This window comes from Haplochromis burtoni, unplaced genomic scaffold (assembly GCF_018398535.1).
Source record: "Haplochromis burtoni strain Fernald_Lab_line unplaced genomic scaffold, NCSU_Asbu1 Contig_222, whole genome shotgun sequence".
NCBI lineage: Eukaryota > Metazoa > Chordata > Actinopteri > Cichliformes > Cichlidae > Haplochromis > Haplochromis burtoni.
The window spans coordinates 232,161-249,856 of NW_024582583.1; the positions used below are offsets into that span (position 1 = coordinate 232,161).

A 17,696-nucleotide genomic window follows, 5' to 3' on the forward strand; every position below is an offset into this window, starting at 1 on the left:
TACAGTACATAGCATCAAAACTCACATGTTTTATGTAACTAAAGTGTGTAATCATGTGGGCTACAGACAATAATTAAGTTATCGACTATATTTATATGAAAAACGTGCATACTTACTGCATTTGAATCATGTAACCACATGTAACCACCTGCATGAGTGTTTGGGGGGGAAAGGCTTTGATTTTGCCACCCCATTTGATTTCTTTGCCACCCTAAGAAAATTTCTCTAGATCCGCCCCTGGGCTGCACATCAGAGCTCGATTAGCAGGGCTGGAGAAGCAGCTTGGCGCTCGGTTCTTTCTGCCTCTGTTTAGCGTGGCGTTAGCTCGGTGTGCAGCACCGAGGGTCCTCCGGTTCGGATAGTCGCATTCTCTTGGATTAAAGATGGCGAGTGAGTCGGTGAAGCTGTCCAAAAACCTGCTGCGGATGAAGGTGAGTGAAGCTGCGCGTGCTAACGGACACGCGAGAGCAGCTAGCAGCCGATAGCTAGCAGAACGTTAGCTTTGTAATGCGCCGGCGCATAACTCCACTCAGAAATCTGATGATTTAAGGTTTTCTGCTTCACATGAAGTTTTAAATCTCACACAGAAGCTGAATTTTATTACCTGGTGTCAAGTGTGACCTGGAGAGTAAATCGGCGTTCAGCAGAGTTAATAACAGGCTGTAAATGTAATTTATTAATAAATAATGTGTGTATGAGTATGAGACACTAAAGATAAGCTCTGACTTTAAAATTATCTGTCACGTGATGCGAATCTGAACCGGTGTGGATGCTCAGGTATTTGTTTTACGTCACTAATAATGGGAACAACGGCTGAAATTCATGCTTTAAAAACTGTATCAGAACCGGATATGACATCCAGGGGGCGGTTACAACCTGCAGGGTGCTGGTTTGTTTCCTGGGGAGGCTGAACCAACGTGGAGAAGATGTTTCTGCGGCCTGATGCCTTGACCAATCAGAATGAAACCCTCTCAGTTGATTTTCACCTTTACTTTAAAAATCTGGTCTGCAGATGTGGAAGATTTCACACTGAGAAAAACAGCTGTGGTTCTCTGCAGGGAGACCTCAGCCAATCACAGCTGAGTGCAGTAAATCATTCATGAGTGCAGGTGTGGTTAAAACCTCACAGAAACGTCAGCTGAAGGTGACGTGTGTGTGTCCACAGTTCATGCAGAGACGTCTGGATGCAGAGACGAGGAAGCAGCTGGAGGAGGACGAGCGGAGGATCATCAGTGATGAGCACTGGTACCTGGACCTACCCGAGCTCAAGGCTAAAGAGTACGTATGAGCGTCATTCAGGCTCCGCCCACTTTAGTTCAAGCAAAATGTATAATTCAATTAAATTTTATTTATATAGCGCCAAATTACAACAACAGTCGCCTCAAGGTGCGTTATATTGTACAGTTGATCCTACAATAATACATACGAGCCTATGTGCAAGCACTTTGGCGACAGTGGGAAGGAAAAACATCCTTTTAACAGGAAGAAACCTCCAGTAGAACCAGGCTCAGGGAGGGGCGGGGCCATCTGCTGTGATTGGTTGGGGTGAGAGAAGGAAGACAGGATAAAGACATGCTGTGGAAGAGAGACAGAGGTTAATAACAGATATGATTCAGTGCAGAGAGGTCTGTTAATACATAGTGAGTAAATAACAAACACCCAGTGCATCATGGGAATCCCCGGCAGCCTACACCTATTGCAGCATAACTAAGGGAGGATTCAGGGTCACCTGGTCCAGCCCTAACTATATGCTTTAGCAAAAAGGAAAGTTTTAAGCCTAATCTTGAAAGTAGAGATAGTGTCTGTCTCCTGAATCCAAACTGGAAGCTGGTTCCACAGAAGAGGGGCCTGAAAACTGAAGGCTCTGCCTCCCATTCTACTTTTAAATACTCTAGGAGTATAACAGCATCGCCGCACCGTCGTTAAAGGACTTTCTTCATGCAGCTGCTTAATGTGCAGTTTTCTGAATGGAGTCTGGTTTGAAGTCTGAACACACAGTGAAGTGTGATTTAAGTACTTAGGGGTCAGAGGTCATGTGATCATGGAGGCGGATGATGTTATTCTGGAGGTGTTCCTAATACTGTGGCGTCTCTGCTCCTGCAGGAACCTGATCATCGAGGAGAGGAGTTTCGTTCCCTGCGAGGATCTGAAGTATGGCCGACTCTCCTTCAGAGGCTTCAATCCTGAAGTCGAGGTGTGTGTCATTTCACGCCCACTTCCTGTTTTTATTTTGACCCCTGACCTCGCGGAGTGTCAGATTACCTGACTGCTGTGTTTGGGAGGACACAGAGCTAAGAAACATCAGTTTGTTCTTCGTTTTTTTAACAATAATCAGCCTCGATTAAAACCAGCATGGACTGTCTGACTGAAGGTTACCATGGAAACGACCAGCTGTTTTATTCATGTTTAAATATTGCTGTAAGATCTGAGCTGTACAACTGCAGCAGAAGCATCCCAGTACGACCCTGCCTCTGTCACCTGGAGGCTTCAGGTGTGTCCTACCCCCTGACTCCTCACCCCAGGACGACGAGTCTCTCTGAGTGTTTGCTCTGCAGCATTTAAACTGGAACCGTCCTGTGTGTCCCTGCAGAAGCTGATGGCTCTGATGAACCCCAGAGAGGAAGAGGAGGAGGAAGAGGAGGACCTGAGCCCGATGCAAACAGACGTCACAGATGAAGAAATGGCTCTGAGGTACGAACTGTTTCCCTCTGATGCTGAATCGCTGCGTGTTCCTACTGTAGCTCATTACACACACACACACACACACACACTCTGTGTGAGGCGAGGCTCTCATCTGCTGTTTTTCTCGGCAGGTACGAGAGTTTAGTTGGAAGCATGAAGAAGAAGTTTGCAACGAAGCGAGAGCGAGTGGCGCAGGAGGCGGACGAGGAGAACCAGGAGGCGGCGAAGAGAGCATTTGTGAAGCCTCAGGACTGAAGACGCTCGCGCTCCAGATGTTTTTAGACGTGAGGCTGGCGTGGAGCAGCAGCTGTGTGGATGTTATACATCCTGTTTTTATTCCACGAGGAGGACACGAGCAGCCTCAGAGCTCCTGAGAGCTGCATGTTTATTCCCTGTTTGTTTTTTAACTCTGTATGTGACTCACCTGAGGGGTGTTTAAAGCCACGCCTCCTCCACTTGTTTGCTCGTCATGAGGAGGTGAAGTTCAGACCTCTGAAGAAGTAAAACACAGACTGTAAATAAAAGATGGAAGATGTGTTTATTTCAGAGTGTCTCGTTTAAGCTCGAGTGTTGAAGCTCCGCCGCCTGACAGTTGGTGTGTTTAAAAACGGGTCGAACATGAGGGCGGTCAATGAACGTACAACGGTCTGGGCCGGGTTGCCAGCAGAGCGTGACATACGGCATTCACCACGGGAGACGGATCCTCGGCTGACTGCCGTGACATCCGGGCCAGAACACCGCGTAGATGTCTCCTCCGCCCGAGCCATGGAGGAGAAGGTGGCAAGAAGCTCGTCTCCGCGGCAAGTGGCGGCCCCCTCGTTCCCAAAGGTGACTGAGAGGAAACCAGTTAGAGATGACGGCTTAGAAACGTAAAGTGTTAACAAATATAAACGTAAATATATGGAAATAATTAGAAAACTTCAAACTGAAAATAATTTCAGAGTCACACATGAAGTTTGGATAAATTAAAATTTCAAAATAAAAGTAAAATTGTACCTTTGAGTTATTGATGTTTTAACTTTCAGTTATTTATTTCAGAATAAATTCAACCCTGATCAAAAAGCTCAGGATAATGTGTAATTCAGATATTTCCACTTAAACGAACATCTTTATAAGAATACGAGCCTGTTTGTAATCGGATGGCAGCAACACGACAGCTCCATGTTCCCACTGTGCAGCCTGTCCTCTTAACTACAGTCTGTTCGAGGTGGTGTCCTGCAGGTCTTAGACATGTCCCTGATCCAGCACAGCTGACTTAAACGGCCTCATCAGCATGTGTTGAAGTTCTGCAGAGGCCTGGTAATTAGAGCAGGGCGATATGACCAAAAATATCACGATATACATTTGAAAATTTGCAATAACGATATAACTGATGATATAATTGACACTAGACAAAATACTTTACTCCACTTTATTAGTGCAAAAAAACCCTTGAGGGTAAACTGAGTGCCAGTTGGAGCGCAGCCATCAGAAATCTGATGGCTTCCTGCTCGTCCAGTCTGAGCGGGCTGGCGCTCGCTGAAGCACAAACGATGCATTCGTGCACGGAGGTCGGAGCAGGCATGCGGCTGTTTTTAATCAATGTTTGCTCCACACAAACGTTAAACTCCTAGCAGGCTTTAAAGAGTTCATTCAATATTAGGGCTTTAAAATAAGAGCACCTTTGCTTGATCCAGATCAAAATCATCCGACTTTATCTTAAACGTCTTAATAACAACTGTTCAACTTCAGGAAGTCAAGACTCAGCACCCTTCATCGCTTCCACACCTGCAGTTCCCCTGATGTCCACTAGAGGCTCTGCAGTGAGTCATGTTAAAATAAACATGCTCGCCGGCTGACGCAGGAACTGAACGCCTGTACACGCTGTGTCATAACTCACCTGTTTGAACTGGGATCAGGTGCTTTTGTTCCACCAGAAAAGGTTTAAAACGGTCATTTGGCTGTGAGTCGCCACGCTCTGTCACAGAAGAGTTTAAATTTGCTTTGATGTGAGAATCCATGACTTGCATAGGTACTGCTGACCTCTGATTGGATGATAAGTTCAGAGCAGGTGTGTAAAATCAGCACCAGTGAGCATTACAGGTGTGCGTTACCTGTTGCTCATGTGTCACCAACACGGCCTTGTTGTGCAGCGCCAACAGCATTTCCCTCGTCCCGCCCCAAACATCAGCGCGAGGCTTCAGCTCAGCACCCCCCCCGTCGTCCAGCGAGGCCAGTCCAACATCACACCTGATTAGTAATCAGTAATTACCTGACTGCTGAAGCCGACTTCTCCTTTAAACAAGCTCACTGATTGGACAGAAGCATTTCCTGTGACCTCACAATGAAACCAAACACAGCGTTGGCGACAAACAGGCTTTTATTTTGAAAGTCACAGTTGACTGGGCATGGTCACCTACACAAACGTGTACGTTTTCAGGACTCGTCTACACGTGAAGACTCTTAGCACACAGATCACAGACAGGAAGTGCTCACAGCGTACGACAAGACAAACATCATTCAGCCAATGAGGATGGAGGATGAGGTCGGCTAACGCAGGCTCAACGTTCAGGCGAAGTTCTTCTTCAGGAAGTTGATGAGGCCGTTGGTGGACGAGTCGTGGGAGGTCACCTCCGAGTCGTCCTTCAGCTCCGGCTCGATCTTCTTGGCGAGCTGCTTCCCGAGCTCCACCCTGCGGCGGAAAGAGGCGGGTCAGCAACACAACTTTACACAGCAACGCTGGTTGGTCAACAACAATTATTTTGTAAGGGAAACGTACGGAAGACCGCTGGTACCAATGAGGCAAGTTTGACTAAATCCGGTCGTTCAGTCTGACGTCACTAGCCGTGTCTGGGCCTAAACTCCGCTGCAGGTCCATATATCAAACGATCACTATGGCATTACTGAGAGTTGAAAAACTGTCTAAAGTCTTTCATCTTTAATAAAATGATCAGCGTTCTGCTCTACCAGGTGTAACAATTGAGTTTAACATCCAGGCATCCATGAAAACGGAATTTATGACATTTAACGGAGTTAGAAGTTAGCAGGGAGTTAGCTCGCTAGCTTCTATCTAAATACAATATAGCATGTCCTGACTGCGGGGTTTTGGAAACAAATTAAAACGTACAGCTCTGCTATCACTTCCAGCATAAATGAAGACAGAAAACTAAACAGCAGTGACGTTTGTAGGGTTACTGAAGTTGGGCTAGCTGGTATATAATGATGTGCTACGTGACCGCTAGCGACACAGCTATGTTAGCATAATATAAACAAGCTAACTTTTTTTCCACTCGATAAAAGTTAACGTGAGTGTTCTCGGTGGTCAGGAACAAATGTAATCGCATGGCAGGATGCTGTAAAAGGACCAAACTTCAGCCAGGAGAACAACTGAGATAATCCATCCACAATACGAGGTTAGTCATTCATATACTGCTGCATGGGCTGGGCTGTAGTTACATCCTAAGGTTTTAAAAACTGAGCTTAAATAAATGATTAGCGGTAATAAAAGCCGAGGGAGGTCAACAGGATCACTGACTGTTTTAGGAGCTTTTTGAGATCAAATAGAAGAAAATACAAAACATTAAACATGTTAACAACACAAAAGCCATATTAAACGCAGACTACTTTAGACCCGGAAGTAGGATTCGTCACGTCATCACTGAACAACCGGATATATAATAATAAAAGGCGCCTTTAAAGACCCTCAAGGTTACCTGACATAAGCACAAAATGAAAACATGTAAAACCAGACTAAGACGGAGTCACGATGAAGGGTAAGCAGTTCTGAATACATGTTTTAAGATGTGATAAAATAAATACAGTGAAAATTCATTGTTTTAATTTAAATACAAAAAACCCAACAACTTTAACCCTTTAAGACCTACCATAGAACCAAGTCCGCCAGAGCTTATATTATATTTTTACATGCTGTGGAGCCATTTTTGGGAGCATTTCAAGTTGCTATACATCAATACAACATTATAGCCCAGATTTTAATAATATGTATGCATTAAGTGCATAGTAATTACATAAATTGCAAAAAAGTGCAATAAACTACAAAAAAATTGAAAATCGTTTTTGTTTTTTAACATATATTTCTAGTTAGAGAAATTTAAGAGGCTTATCCCTCAAAACTGTAAATACAAAAAAGTTGCACAAAATAGTTTCCCACCACAGGAAATTTATTTTGAGTGTCTTCATAGTTTTATTTTTGAAATACACCAATTTTTATATACTGCAGGAAAAACGAAAATAAATATTATATGCAAATTTGCAAAAAAGCAGCATATGCATCAAAATAAACTATTTCCAGCAGTGCAATATGAGTCCTCAGCATCCCAGAAACGACACAGAAAGTCATAAAGTCAAAGATAACTTTTAAAAACACCAGTATAGGCTCATGAGGCCCTGATGGTAAAAAAACTACATTTCCGCGAAAATGACGTCACTTCCGGTTTCGGGCAGGTCATGGCGGACATGCAAGTTCGCGCTGATGGACGTAGGAAGTGTTATGAACAGCTGATCGGATCGGCAAAGCGTGTTTCTGGAATATTATGTTTTTGTTGCTGCAAGTGCTTTTTATGCAGTTTTTGCAAAGCTTTATGTGGAAGGAAACCGTGACCGAGGACAAGCTGATGGCATAGATGTAAGTACAACTCCTCCGGTTTCATATGCAAAAAAAATTATTGCGCTAGCTTACGTGGTTGCAGTGCTACCGGGATTTAAAAATAGTTACGCAAAACAGAGCGTGCCCGCTCCGACCGGCTTTAAAGGGTTAAGTTATTTAAAAAAGGGAACGTATGGAGGTGACCATTCAAGATTGTTAAAAAAAATTAAAATTAAAAAATGAATATGTTTAATTGTAAAATAAAACCCAAACGTGGAAGCTTAATCTACCTTAAACCCAAGTTTAGCCCCGCCCAGGTGTGACTCACCCCCACTGGTCGTAGCTGTTGATGTCCCACATGACGCCCTGGACGAAAATCTTGTGCTCGTACATGGCTGAAAGAACAACACAGCTGTGTCAGACTCCTCCTCTTTAAATGGACACACCTGAGACGTTATTGGTGCAACTGAAGTTTACAGTAACCGGAGATCACCTGCAGTGACTCCGCCCACAGCAGCACGTTTGATTAAAAAGCCAGTACTTACCGACCAGAGCTCCCAGCATGAACGGGGTGAGCTTCTTGAAAACGATCGAGTTGCTCGGCTTGTTCCCCAGAAACACCTGCAGAGAAAAAACATCATTTAAACGCTGGAACGTCGACACGCTGTACAGTCACCTGACTGTTTCTACTCTGATGGTCACACACAGGTGTGTCCAGGTGTGCGCTCTTACCTTGTGCGGCAGCAGCTTCTCCAGAGCGTCTCCCGACATGCCGGCGGCCTCCAGCTCTTTCCGGGCCTCGTCTGGAGTCTTTCCCTTCATCAGCGCTTCGGTCTGAGCCAGGAAGTTTGCCACCAGGATCTGCATGAAGCACACAACACCCGTGAGGCGTTACATCATCCAGGTGCGCTCTCGGTTCCTCCAGCTAATCAGTTCAGCCTGGCTAAGGTAACGTTAAATGTCCAGACCTTGTGGTGGAGGTTGTTTCTGATTGGATGCTGAGACTGAGCAGGAATGAGGAAGTCAGCAGGAATCATACGAGTGCCTGAGGAAGGACAAGCAGTCTGTTAACTCTGGGTATTGATCACAGGCTGTTCAGACGCACGAGGCGGCGAGCTCCAATCAGATCAGACCAAAGAAGAAAACTCTGTCTGGCCTCAGTGATCCAGAATAATCCGGCTCCCTCTGCTGTGGGGGTGGAGCATTCGACGCCACCAATCATCTGTGGAAGGAGCCCTGTGGTATCCAATCACAGCATCTCGAATGATCTCAGATCAATAAGCAGCAGATCAAAGACACTCAGGTGTGCCCCTCTCACGTCTCTTATTAAATAAAAGACATCTGATTATGTTTACAAAAGGACCTGTACGGGTGTTTCCACAGGGGGAGGAGCTTCAGCTTCAGGCTCGGGCGCTCCAGGTACGCGGCACGTCGTCTGACCATTTTAACTCACCTGTGCTTGGATCATGAAGGTTTGTGTGACCTGCGCTGGGGCTGCAGGTGTGATAAGCTGCCCTGATGTTCACTAACGAGCGGTCACTGTTACATAATTAAAGGGTGGAGCTTCACCTTGGTGGATGAGCTGGTAGAAGGCGTGCTGCCCATTGGTCCCCGGCTCGCCCCACACGATTGGTCCAGTGTGGTAGTTGACGCGGGCGCCATCTTTGGTGATGTACTTCCCATTGGACTCCATGTCGCCCTGAAGACCAAACAGACGGGTCATCAGCGCCGACATTCATCACGAACACGAAACTCCACCCCCACGCCGCAGTCTGATGTAATGTACGGTTTCTGTGGTCTCCTGCGCGTTACGTGACGCAGGCGTCACACCTGCAGACCCGCCTCCCTGCGTCACTGACCTGCTGGAAGTAGGCGGCGAAGCGGTGCATGTACTGGTCGTAGGGCAGCATGGCGTGGGTCTCTGCCTTGAAGAAGTTGATGTACCAGACGCCGAGCATGGCGAGTAGCACGGGGGCGTTCTGGTCCAGGGGGGCACTGCGGAAATGGTTGTCCTGGGAGGAGGGGGGAGGAGAGTTTAGGTTCATGCTCCTGCTGTCAGGCTGCACACGCTCTGCTGACTGCAGGTGAGATGTTCACCTGCAGTCAGCAGAGCGTGTGCAAGTATTGTGCACAGAGCGCGTGCAGAAACAAAGGGCGCCATTCTCTCGCCTTTCACATTCGAGCCTGAGTTGTGAAAGTGTCCTGTTCAGTAACTTGACGGGAAGCGTGGAAACATTTCAGAGTGACGCAACGATCAAATAACACGTGTTGAAATCCATTTTTGTCCCGCGGACGAACGTGAAGTAACTCGCTCGCAAGAAAGCAGAAGAGACGGCGGCGTACCATCCAGTGAGCTCCGGAGAGAAGCTGCTCGAAGTTCTCAAAGCCTGAAACACAAAACAAACCAGAGTTTATCAATCAGGCTCTCAGAAGGAGGGACATCAACTCAGTCGTGCACATATCAACAGGCTGAAGCTCAGCTCGCTGCAGAGCAGCTTTGCTTGATTCTCAGTCCAGAATAATCCTTCTTTCCTCTGACAGGACGACGCCATCACTGACTGATAACTTTGCCCCGGCGACAGCCGAGTCACAGACGTACCCACGTGCAGAGCGATGGACAGACCGATGGCCGACCACAGCGAGTAGCGACCTCCGACCCACTGAGGACGAGCAAACATGACATCACACAGTCACTCCACCAATCAGAGCACAGGCAGGGCAGCAGATCGTCAAAATAAAAGCAGTGACAGGAAGCAGCGAACTCGCACTGAGCCGCTTTCTGTCAGTTTGTTTTCAGCAGAAGGATGGCAGCGTTAACCGAGGTCACGACAGGAGCGACCTCACGAGAAACACGAAGGAACTCCGACTACGGTAAAAATGACGAGCTCCTTAAATCTGAAGAAAAGCGATGAATTTAACTGTGAAGGAGCCAGAATCAACACAAACGAATATTATTAAATAAATAACGAGGGTCGACTCAAAAACATGTTACCCAGGTTACACGTCACCAGCCCGCCGCTGAAAACCAGCCGAGTCACATGCATTCATAGTGACATCATCCTCCTCATCATCGTAACAGGCGCACTTACGTCCCAGAACTCGAACATGTTCGCCGTGTCGATGCCGAAGTCCTTCACCTTAGCCTGAAGGAGGCGGAGACAGAGAGGCTGCAGATGATCTGATTAGAGCAGCGTGTGTGTGTCTGCCTGTGTGTGCATGAGAGAGTGTGTGTGTGTGTGTGTGTGTGTCTGCCTGTGTGTGCATGAGAGAGTGTGTGTGTGTGTGTGTGTGTGTGTGTGTGTGTCTGTGTGTGAGTGTGTGTGTGTCGGTGTTGTGTGTTGTGTGTGTGTGTGTCGTGTGTGTGTCTGTGTGTGTGTGTCGTGTGTGTGTTGCGTGTGTGTGTGGTCTTGTTGTGTGTGTCTGTCTGTGTGTGTTGTGTGTGTGTCTGTCTGCGTGTGTGTCTCTCTGTGTGTGTGTGTGTGTGTGTGTGTGTCTGCGTGTGTGTGTGTCTGCGTGTGTGACTCACTGAGTTGGTGGACAGAGCCACAAAGTGTTTGGCCACAGCAGATTTCTGTGGAGGATGAGAGGAGAGAAGCTCGTGAGCGTGATGGAGAGATCACCACCTGACCCCTGACCCCGTCTGCCTCCATTTTAAAGCGACTGTGTTTTAGAGCAGCTGCATCAGGCTCGGGTCTACTCACGTCGGCGGCGGTCTGCAAGAACCAGTCTTTGGCGGACTCGGCGTTGGTGATGGTCTCCTGGGTGGTGAAGGTCTGAGAAGGTCAGAGTGAGGAACGGAGAGTTAGCAAACAGTAACTCAAACCAATAGAGTCTCTCGAAACTGAAAGCAACCGACTGAGCACGCTCAGACCCAGGAGTTAGGCGTGTGTGACCTTGGAGGCAATGATGAACAGGGTAGTCTCGGGGTTCAGCTTGGCGAGCGTCTTGGCCAGGTGAGTCCCGTCGATGTTGGAAACGAACCAAACGTCCGGTCCTCCCGCCGAGTACGGCTTCAGAGCCTCCGTCACCATCAGAGGGCCCTGAACGCACCACAACACAGTGAGTCACATGACTGCTGACGCGCGTGCGAGAGCTCAGCGGTCACTCACCAGGTCGGAGCCTCCGATGCCGATGTTCACCACGTCAGTGATGCTCTTCCCGCTGAAGCCTTTCCACTCACCACTGCGAACTTTCTGTAAATGCACGACACAAAGGTCATGACCTCCAGGCGTCACACGCATTGACACACGCTCACAGACACACACTCACCTGGCAGAACGCCTTCATCTTGTCGAGCACCCTGTTGACCTCGGGCATCACATCTTCGCCGTCGACGAGGATCGGCGTGTTGGAGCGGTTCCTCAGAGCGACGTGGAGCACGGCCCGGCCCTGTGAGCGCATGCGGTAACAACAACGGGGTTAGCAGCGACCCCCTCACACAAACGCACGCGCTGATGTCGGAGTCACCTCCGAGTCTGAGAGCCACCTCACACTGGGATATATCACCATGGCAACAGATGCTGTGACCCTACCCTGCTCCCAGGTTAGAGATCAGCAGGTGTGACATCACCATACTGATCAATCAGATCTGTGGAATCCCCCAATCAGGTCAGGATCCATCAGCACGTTCAAACAGGAGCCGTTTACAGTGTTTGGTAAAATTATAACAGCTTCCTGTGATCGATGACGTCACCACACCGCCTGATTTAAGTGATACAAACGTGTTTGCGTAAATATTTAAGATTTGTGATCCATCGTGTTGATCAGGAGCTGCTCAATCAGCCGCTGCTGAGCAATACATTGACCTTCAGTGTGTGTGTGTCAGCAGCTCTGAGTCTGCGCGGTGTCAGGTGGAGGATGAAGAGCGTCTCTGAAACCAACAAAATAAAGCCATCGTGGTGCGTTTGAGTGTCAGTTGGAATTTAGATGCGTACAGGTCGAGCCTGCGCAGGTGTACTTTAACACAAGTGCACACACACACACCTGAATCATTTATTCGCTCTACAAACCTTTGCTCGATCGACCTGATAAACACCTTCGTGGGATTAATGATGTCAGGATAAGTGAAGCTAGAGGAAAGCGGTCACGTGACCTTCGTTCCCCTTTTAGTTTCTACGTGGACGTGTGAGGAGGCGTTACCTCGGTGAAGTTGATCTTCTCTCCGGAAAACATCCTCTTCCGCGCCTCCTCCAGCCCCCGAGACTTGGCCTGCACACAGGAAACACACGGGCAGCAATCAGGTGACTTCAGGAAGCTCATTTCACCACCAGGAAGCGGTGACATGTCGACACGGCGCCCGCCACTGGTGCCGTGGCGCAACGCTTCTCTTTCCAAATAAAGTGTGGAAACCTTCCTGTTTCACTGGAGCTCTGAGCAGATAAGGCACGCCTCCTCCGCTCACCTTTAGCTGAACCTGCTGCTACAGGTGAGCTCCAGCTGCCTTTCAAAATCAAAGACCGAGTGTGTTCTCACCAGGGCCAGGAGCATGGCCAAGACGTCCTGGTTGATCAGGTTCTTGGAATAATCGATCAGGATGTCGCCATCATCCGTCTGCAGGGTGGTGCTGTGAGCAGAGCCAAAAACCTTTATTTACACCCAGTTTCACAGACAGGCACAGAGCAGCCAAACACAGGACCTGAACAACAACAGAGCAACCGCCTGAGGGTGATGACCGCAGCATCGCCCTCAGCTGACAGTGTGAGGGTCCAGGAAACGCCTCACACCGCCTCCTGTGATGGTTCTGCTCAGACTCCCTCAGCACGTGGGCCTCTTTCACGCGATGACTCAGTCTGTCTGCGGATGCGTCACAGCGCACGTACCCGCGGGCAGAACCGGTGCCCGGTTGTCCCACCCCCGGCTTCTGTGCTTCATTACCGCCCGCATCCCGCCCTGACATCGGGCGAGCCCGGCGGGGGGGCTCGCCCGATGTCAGGGCTAATGCTTCCATTATCGTCTGTCCGATAATGGAAGCAGAACACCTGAAACTTCCTTCAGGTTTTCTGCTTCCATTAACGGACAGACGCGCCACAGGCAACCTGTCGCTCCCGTGACAGTCTGCAACGTAAACGTCAGTATGAGGTCAACCCCACACCTGAGACCCACCTGCGAGGGCCTCGTGGTGTGTTGGTGAACGCTTAGTAAGCACGTGCGCAGGTTCGGCACAATCAGGAAATCTCTGCAGACTGTCCGATAATGGAAGCAGTCGTTTTAGCAAGCAGCTAACAGTAACCCATATCGGTAGAGGAGGGAGCCACCGGGTGTCGGGCCTCTGGTCTGCAGGTTTCGGGCTCAGTACCCGGGGGGGGGGCGATGATGACGAAGGGAGTACGGGGTGGGGGGGGGGCTTACAGCGGAAACGCGCGGAGCGGATCGGTGACCTTGTCGGTCACCTGCGGTCGCAGTCCGAGAAAGAGAATCGATAACCGGGCGGAGCGCTGAGGACCTCCAACCACGGGGATACGTCCTCCGGCTGTCCTCACCTGAACCGGCCGAAGCGCTCCGGGTCGGACTCGAACAGGGCCCTCATGTTGAGGCTCGCGCCGTTTGCCTCGTGCCACTGCTTCAGCTTCTGGAAGTTTGCGTCGGCGGTCAGAGCCATGATGGCGGCTGCTCGGTGCTCGATGTGGACAAATTGAAGACGCTCCCCGGTGAGACTCGACCCTCCGCAGCCGGTACTGGACTGAATGTGGTGGGGAGTCAGGGAGGAGCACCGCGAGGAAAGAGCCGCTCCCAACCAATCACAGCATAGAACCCACCACCCGAGCTCCGCCCACAGACCCGACCCGTCACGTCCTCAAAGGCAGCGGGACTGAAGTATGGAAGCCGATTAGTGACGATATTGCGTCGATATTGCGACAAGGCAGATCTACGGGGTTGGCATGGGCTGGCATGTGCCACCCTAAAATACTCTCTTGCCACCCCTAGTGCCATCCTAGCTTTGCATATGACACTGTTGTTTATTAAAATAAGCTTTGTATCTTGTTCTATTTAATCTGAAACACCCCTAAAATAGTCAGTGATCACTGTCGGTCTCTCTCCATTTTCATCATCACTGTTTATTTTAAAGCTCAGTGTTTAAACCCTTACCATGTAGCTGCAGCCCAGCCCATGCAGCAGTATATGAATGACTAACCTTGTATTGTGGATGGATTATCTCAGTTGCTCTCCTGACTGAAGTTTGGTCCGTTTACAGCATCCTGCCATGCGACTGCATTTGTCTCTAACCATCAGGAACCCTCACGTTAACATTTATCGAGTGGAAAAAAGTTAGCGTTCATCCTCCAGCTTCACTGTTTATGTTATGCTAACATCTTTTATTTATTGTAGCCACTGAATTACTTGCTATTACTGTCATAAATTCAAACATCAAAGGATTAGACATAAATAACCACAAATTAATAATAAGTCAGCTTGCCGATGATACAACAATCTTTCTAAAAAATAAAGAACAAATTCCATTGGCCTTAGATACAATAAAGATCTTTTCTGATGCTTCTGGACTACGCCTGAACCTGGACAAATGTGAACTCATGAGTATCCACAATTGTTCTCACTCTTCTTTGTACAATATACCTGTCAAAAATGAAATCAGATATATATGAATTGTCTGGATAACTAAATGCATGGCTGATAGTGAAGAAAAGAATATTCAGAATACAACTGACAAATGCAAAAAAACTCTGAACCATTGGCTACAGAGAGATTTAACGTTGTTCGGCAGGATAATGTTGACCAAGGTTGAATCTTTGTCCAGATGAATCTGTCCAGCTTGTTCCCTAGCCATCCCACCAAGAATTATAAAAGACATCAATAAGGTGAATTTTAATTTCATATGGAAAAATAAACATCATTATATCAGTAACAAGGACGTGATAAAAGACTATGAAGAGGGGGGTTTAAAAGCAATCGATTTTGAAATAATGAATGGCATTTTAAAGATTAATTGGCTACGATCTTTCTTGAAAAATGATAATGAGATCTGGTTCTTGATACCATCTCTTATTTTCAACAAAGTTGGGGGGATCCAATTCCTTTTAGTATGTGATTTTGAAATTTCTAAACTACCCATAAAACTTTCCAAATTTCATCAACAAGTTTTGTTAAATTGGAAATTAATGTTTAAACATAACTTTAGTCCCCACAACGTTCCATGTGGAATAATAGGGTGATATTGAATCGGGGGAAATCTATGTTTGTGGAAGAATGGATGACAAAACAAATTTTGTCTGTGACACATATAATGGATGAAAATGGAGATATACTTGAATTAAACAGGCTTAATGAGAAATATGACATGAGTTGTTCGTTCGAGCTCTATAAAAAGGTCTCACAGAATATCCCAAAAGTCCTTGTAAATACGATAAAGAACAGTTTTTCAAATATACAGACTCCAAATTTACATAAAATTAAACTAGATGGTCTTGACTTGGTTAATGAAAAATGCAATAATCAGTTTTTGAGAAGGTATTTGGTTAACACCTTATATCCAGGTAGGACAAAACATTCACTCAGCTTTAAAGATTATAACAAATCTGAGATCTCGTTGATCAGAACCAAATATTTAAAATTTCCAATTCCATCTACCTACCTATAGATAGGTAGGAGGACATAGACATATATTTATATAAATAAGTTCTTCTTTTCCCTGAGTACTATTGTCACGTTTGTGTGGGAAGAAATGGTAATTTTCTAAGGACATCACAAAAAATGTCCCATGTCGACCAACAACGATACCAAACAAGGAGAAAAATTAAAGGTAAAATACAAACGTAAAATCAAACTGTAGTCAAAAGTGTCCAATTATATTTTGGACTCAGAGGGGTAACCCAACAAATCCTGAAAAATTAGGTTTGAATTTTGGTGACCAGTGTTTTCATCACACTGCAGGTTTCTGACACTTTGTGTGAATTTAAGCAACAAAAAACAAAACCAACTGAAGTTAGACCCGTGTTTGGAACTGAAAAACCTGATGTGTAGGTTTGTGGATTTTATACTCACTGGGCTGCATAGTTATGTATTATAGGGGCTACAGTCAAACCGCAGCCTGTCCCGGCTGCCAGGTGGGGAAACAAGCGTTCACATTCACGCCTATGGACAGCTTACAATGTCCAGTGAACCTCACCCTCCTACCTGTATGTGTTTGGACTGTGGCGGAGAGCCGGAGTACTCGGAGAGAACACACTCATGTAGAGAACATCCACACAGAGAGACCCCACCCACATGGCGGCGTTAAGCTCGGGAACTTCTTGCTGTGAGGCAACAGGCATGCCACCATGCTACCCTTACTTAATAAAAATCATATAAATATGTTTTAAAGTGTCTCCTTTGGCAGATGTAACAGCTGAACACAGCCGCTGCATTCTGTCTACAACAGAAGTCTAATCTTCTCCCATATCTGTGGACTTTGTAGCTGCTTTGCTTTCACTCTTCTGTCCAGTTCATCCCAAACCAGCTCGATGGGGTTTCAGTCTGGAGACTGTGCTGGACCTCCACGTTTACAACCTTACCATCTCGTTCTTCGTTCCTGAGGTGGTTCTGCCACGGCTCGGACTTATGTTTGGATCATTATCTTGCTGTAGGATGAAGCCCTCACAGACTAGATGCACACCAGAGGGTCCTGCATGGTGCTGCGGTAGCTGTTTTGGTTCAGGGAGCCCCTCACTCTGTACCAGTCACTGACCCTGGATCCAGCAAACAGCCCCAGACCATCACACTTCCTCCTCCGTGTTTGACAGTTGATGCCACTCACTGTGGAACCGTCCCTTTCACCCACTCAACGGCGTACAAAGATCTTGTGTGATGAACTAAAGGACCTGCAGTTTGAAGTCTTCTCACAGCTGAAACTGGACTCACTACGACCACTATGAAGCTGCTTGAAGCTGTTGTCCTGTGAGCCGCCATCACACAGCTGTTCACTCTCAGGAACGTGTCCTCTGATTCGGTCGTGTCTTTGTCTGCAGACCTCTTCCTGTCACAGTTTGTTTCTGAGCCTTTGGATGCTGAAGGAAACCTCGACTTTCTTTGCAGTTTCTCTTTAAGACATTTATAAGTGTTATGATGGTCTGTCCCGGCCATCTACAGCGTACATTGTTTCAATGTCTCCAAACAGAGTTTGTTTCCCCTGCGCTGGGAGCACACGCTGGGCTCTCCAATTCATTGATAAACAGTATCCCACGTTTTTGATTTTGAGTTCACAAATACTTCTTATAACAACCAACTACTCCTGAAACTTTGGAGGGTTTAGGTCTCTGTACAGTAAAGTTACAGGAGGATACAAATAATTATCAGGCAAAATGTCCTTGATTGTTCCAATAATCCCGTCCGATACCACGTGAGAACAATAAATGCATCATTTTCTGTTGCAACCCTCACACTCAAAAGGTAATGTAACAACACTCATTTTTCACAACACTAAAACATCACTCCTTCC

The 17,696-nt window shown here is 47.2% G+C and overlaps 2 protein-coding genes across 2 annotated transcripts; one reads left to right on the top strand and one right to left on the bottom strand.

Annotated features, from left to right (window-relative positions):
• Nucleotides 1–217: 217 nt before the first annotated feature.
• On the top strand, nt 218–3,226 carry mphosph6 (M-phase phosphoprotein 6). The gene is made up of 5 exons (XM_005936910.3): nt 218–431; nt 1,166–1,278; nt 2,104–2,194; nt 2,591–2,691; nt 2,814–3,226. The coding sequence occupies exons 1-5, from the start codon at nt 384–386 to the stop codon at nt 2,935–2,937; spliced, it is 477 nt and encodes a 158-aa protein (XP_005936972.1). The 5' UTR covers nt 218–383; the 3' UTR covers nt 2,938–3,226.
• A 1,797-nt stretch (nt 3,227–5,023) lies between these two features.
• On the bottom strand, nt 5,024–14,027 carry gpia (glucose-6-phosphate isomerase a). Its single transcript, XM_005936911.3, has 18 exons — nt 13,747–14,027; nt 12,740–12,830; nt 12,407–12,475; nt 11,537–11,656; nt 11,377–11,460; nt 11,161–11,307; nt 10,969–11,040; nt 10,794–10,838; nt 10,357–10,410; nt 9,867–9,927; nt 9,611–9,654; nt 9,127–9,279; nt 8,837–8,966; nt 8,236–8,312; nt 8,000–8,128; nt 7,813–7,888; nt 7,596–7,662; nt 5,024–5,353 (listed from the first exon to the last, which is right to left on the bottom strand). Exons 1-18 carry the CDS (start codon nt 13,863–13,865, stop codon nt 5,230–5,232), a joined length of 1,662 nt encoding a protein of 553 aa, XP_005936973.1. The 5' UTR covers nt 13,866–14,027; the 3' UTR covers nt 5,024–5,229.
• Between the last annotated feature and the right edge of the window lie 3,669 nt (nt 14,028–17,696).

Bases quoted from the DNA above. Each gene is read 5' to 3' on its own strand.
- mphosph6 (XM_005936910.3), top strand. From the start codon at position 384: ATGGCGAGTGAGTCGGTGAAGCTGTCCAAAAACCTGCTGCGGATGAAG. The intron at 432-1,165 runs GTGAGTGAAGCT...GTGTGTCCACAG, and splicing joins AAAACCTGCTGCGGATGAAG to TTCATGCAGAGACGTCTGGA. The intron at 1,279-2,103 runs GTACGTATGAGC...CTGCTCCTGCAG, and splicing joins CCCGAGCTCAAGGCTAAAGA to GAACCTGATCATCGAGGAGA.
- gpia (XM_005936911.3), bottom strand. From the start codon at position 13,865: ATGGCTCTGACCGCCGACGCAAACTTCCAGAAGCTGAAGCAGTGGCAC. The intron at 9,280-9,610 runs GTACGCCGCCGT...CCCTCCTCCCAG, and splicing joins TCTCCGGAGCTCACTGGATG to GACAACCATTTCCGCAGTGC. The intron at 8,129-8,235 runs GTCTGGACATTT...TGCTTCATGCAG, and splicing joins GAAACAACCTCCACCACAAG to ATCCTGGTGGCAAACTTCCT.